At 47.4% G+C, this 3,927-nt stretch overlaps 1 gene segment (V, D, J or C); it reads left to right on the top strand.

Moving 5' to 3' along the window:
* Positions 1 to 365: 365 nt before the first annotated feature.
* Positions 366 to 1,290, top strand: LOC125126694 (immunoglobulin kappa variable 2-28-like). The segment is given in 2 exon segments: positions 366 to 482; positions 868 to 1,290. Coding segments are annotated over 2 exon segments (471 nt in total).
* Positions 1,291 to 3,927: the final 2,637 nt, after the last annotated feature.

Below are 3,927 nucleotides of genomic sequence, written 5' to 3'. Positions count from 1 at the left end.
ATTTAAATGTTTTATACATTATTTAAGTATCAGTCATTACTATTTCTAATGTTAAAAATCTTACTTAAGACTAGAAAGATTCAGTGAATAAGTTGTAATAGAGCTTCTCATTCAAAAAGGATTACCTGTGAACACAAGCAGGGGAGCAATGAGAGATCTTCCTGAGACTGTAAGGGAGTAAAGAGAAGTGACAGCTGCTCTCATGAATGTCAGGATAATGAGTGAAAATGATGAGAAAAATGAGCCCCATGAGATTTCTTGGCTCAAAGCTGAGTCCCACCCAACCTCCCCCACTGGCTCTTTCCCCTCTGCTGCCCCCACCGGGAGATTTGCATGCTGTCCCCTAAGGAGGACCTTCCCTGGCCAGTCTGACATAAAAGGGCAGCTCTAGCCTGGCTTGGACTGATCAGGGCTCCTCCGTTCACAGCTGACCATGAGGTTCCCTGCCCAGCTCCTGGGGCTCCTCCTGCTCTGGGTCCCAGGTGAGGATGGAGGGGAGATGGGAAGGGCAAGGGGGGGCTGTGGGGAGCAGCACTGCTTTTCATGTGTATTGGCCCACATGTATGTGCACATCTCTCACCCTCTGCCAAGGGCAGGAGATGTTTGGATCTGTGAGCATGAGGACGATCGATCCATATGAAATCCAAGTCCCTGTCCTCTGCTGAAGGTGGTGATGCAGAATGGGGGTGAAGTGTAGGCAGATTTCAGACACACGTTGTGCTTCAGAAATCCTGGGTTCTTTTAGAAGTTGATTCTTTAGGATCTCAATTGAAATAAAAAATGATGTAGATTGAGATAAGGTAAAGGGAACTTTCGAGAATTGGCTTATCAATTGTTGAGAATCTTTGACTTCACTCTTTCCTTTAGGATCCGATGGGGCCATCGTGCTGACCCAGACTCCACTCTCCCTGTCAGTCAGCCCTGGAGAGCCGGCCTCCATCTCCTGCAGGTCCAGTCAGAGCCTCCTACACAGTGATGGAAAGAATTATTTGAATTGGTACCTTCAGAAACCAGGCCAGTCTCCCCAGCGCCTGATCTATAGAGCTACCAACAGGGACACTGGGGTCCCAGACAGGTTCAGTGGCAGTGGGTCAGGCACAGATTTCACCCTGAAAATCAGCAGGGTGGAGGCTGAGGATGCAGGCGTTTATTACTGCCAGCAATATAAAGAATCTCCTCCCACAGTGATACAGCCCTTAACACAAACCCCTCTCCTGGGGGCCCAGCTGCACACATGGGTGTGCATGTTGTGTGGGGAGCAGAGGGGCAGATGCTCTGAGGCTGTGTAAGAGGAAGAAGTGGGAGAATTAGGAGCAGAGGGCACAGCTGAGGCCTGTGGACCAGCAGAGCCTTAGCGCCTCCTCAGACACCAGATGTTAAGGCCTGAGAGCTGCCCGGCCTTGGTGTGATGCCCCCTTAGAAACAGGCCAGTGAGAGAAGTTGGCCTGTGGGACAACCACAGCTCAGCTGAATTCCCTTTTTTCAGTTCAGGTTTTCTGCTTGAAACTCTTCTGAGCTTTTATCCAGATACAGTCTTGGGAGTGATATAGAAAAGCATAATATCTGGTTAAAAATACTAATAATTGGTGCCACTGGATAGGGATACATGTAGTTGGCATTTTAGTTTGTATTATTCCATTTTCCATCACACTCTCATCTAATGAAAATACAATGTCTCCAATTTACCCTTTTATGTTTTGGACTTGTTGCAATGTTGACTTTCCAAACCCTTTAATGTTGTACCTCGAGATGAATGTTATTGCCTTTTGGCAACTTAAAAAAAAATTATTTGAGATACAATCATGATAGTATATTGTCATAAAAAGAAAACAATCAGAAAAGAATACATGTGGCTTTTCATATGACATGTTTATTTCATGTTTATATTAGACACTAAGTTTCTAGTTATAATTTTAGAAAATGGACACATCAAATAGATCCCATTTGTTAAAATGCCCTAAAAATACGTCTGAACAAAAATGGGCATGCTGGTTGCATGCAATGACATGGTATGATCAGAGGAAAATAATTTAAGATGTCCAGGATAATATAATCCAGTTTTTGATCAATAAATCCAATGAGAGGTTATTTCATATCCAGCAGAAGAGATTCCATAGCAAGTGCAGGTAAACTTGGATTTACTAGAAAGTAAAAAGAAGAAAAAGAAAGCGGCTTATGGTAGGAAGTTTAGAACACACACAAAGAATGACAGGTCTTCAGAGCGTGTTTCTACACATAATCACAGTGGGCACAATTTGATCCAAAATGCAAATGGCTTGCTGCTCTGATGCCCAGTGTGGAGCCTGGGGACACTGCACATCCTCCTGTGAGCAGGACGCTCCCTGGACCCTGCACAGAGTCACAGGTCCTAACACAGGCCTCCCAAGGGGGCTCCATCCTCAGGGCACAGGAGCAGCTATGGGGCCCAGAGGATGCAGAGCTTCCAACCAGAGCTCTGGGGAAATGTCTGGAGAGCCTGGAGGGAGAGGCCTGGAGGCTTCAGTCCCAGCCTGGGTCCCCTTCTGTGTAGACAGGGGGTATGGACCCACCAGGACAACCTCCCAGAGCCTCTTCCCTCCTCCCCACACAGGGGGCTCCTCCCATACCTCATCCAGGGAATGGCTGCCAGGGCCTCCCAGGAGCAGCCACTAGGCTCATTATCCTTCAGCCCAGTGGTCACTCTATGTCAGTTGGGTCCAGAGGGCCAATGTCTTTGAGCAAGTCCCCTGTGCCCTCACAGATCCAGGGGGCAGGGCTGCTGGCACTGCAGGACTGCAGAGAGCAGTTTCATTTTGTGGTCCCTCTCCCATCTGGCAGATTCCATGGCCCCTGGTTCCTGAGCTAGACTAGCCCTCCTGTTGGTGGAATGTGTGGTCTCCAGAATCAGAGAAGCTGTCAGCTGATCTGTTTCTTTAAGGAAAAGACACACATTCAACACTCTGGATGGGAATGGAAATCTCAACCTGTGGCGGGGGAGGCACACTTGAGAGCTCACTTGCCTTTGGGGGAACATTTTCTTCAGAAGTTGCTGCCAGCTGTTGGGTGCCTGGGAATAGAATGTGGATGGCACTCCTTCTAAGGGACTTCAGCCAGCCGACAACCACCAGGAAGTTACCAGGCAGCATAGAAGGAGGTCCTGGGTCAGTTTCAGCTGGTTTCCTTTCAATTCAGACAATTTCTGGGCTGGGGCTCAAGTTCAAAATTATAAAATTGAGTTGTAATTTTCATGTTGTACTATTTCCTCCCCACCTTGGACACAATTCTTAGGAATTCCCATACCCGTTTCCCCAGAACTCCTCATGCTTCCTCTTCCAATCATGCCTTTCCAAGCCCTTGAGGAACAAGATCTCCAGAAATCTGTAAACATCCTTGTTTCTAGTCATGACTCTGTTTAGACAAAGTTGGTGACCATGTGTGCTGCTCAGCAGTTCTTTACAGGAGTGGGGCTGTAGGGCAGGAGCTCTGCATTCATACTCGCACCAACATATGATGCCAGTGCGTCCAGGACAAACCTGAACTCTTCTCTCTCAAGTCAGCTGCTTGAGCACCCCTCTGATGCCAAGCTCTAAGCTGATGAAGACATGTTAGGCCCAGGGGGGTGACAGCTGTGGGGACTGAGGTCCTTCCCATGGAGATGGAGTCTGCCTGCTGAATTTGCTTAGACCCAGTCCTCAAAGACCCAGTGCTCTGCTAAGATTCACTGTTGCTGAGACCCAGATGTATTGATAACTTGCTGGGTTTAAAAGTAACAGATTACAATGGGCAGTTCAATCACACAGCTGCTTCTTGTCCTACAGACAAATCTAGCAGTGGTCCTTGACCTTCTGGGAGATTACTTCTTTTAACAAAGTATAGTTTTGGTTTGTTTTTAAGCATGGCGTGGCTTTCCACTACAAGCCTAGAAATCTAGGAAGTGCCTTTATATCC

Source organism: Phacochoerus africanus, chromosome 5 (genome assembly GCF_016906955.1).
Source record: "Phacochoerus africanus isolate WHEZ1 chromosome 5, ROS_Pafr_v1, whole genome shotgun sequence".
Taxonomy (NCBI): domain Eukaryota; kingdom Metazoa; phylum Chordata; class Mammalia; order Artiodactyla; family Suidae; genus Phacochoerus; species Phacochoerus africanus.
The sequence above is the reverse complement of the archived record's forward strand: the minus strand, read 5'-3'. Positions and strand labels throughout refer to the sequence as shown.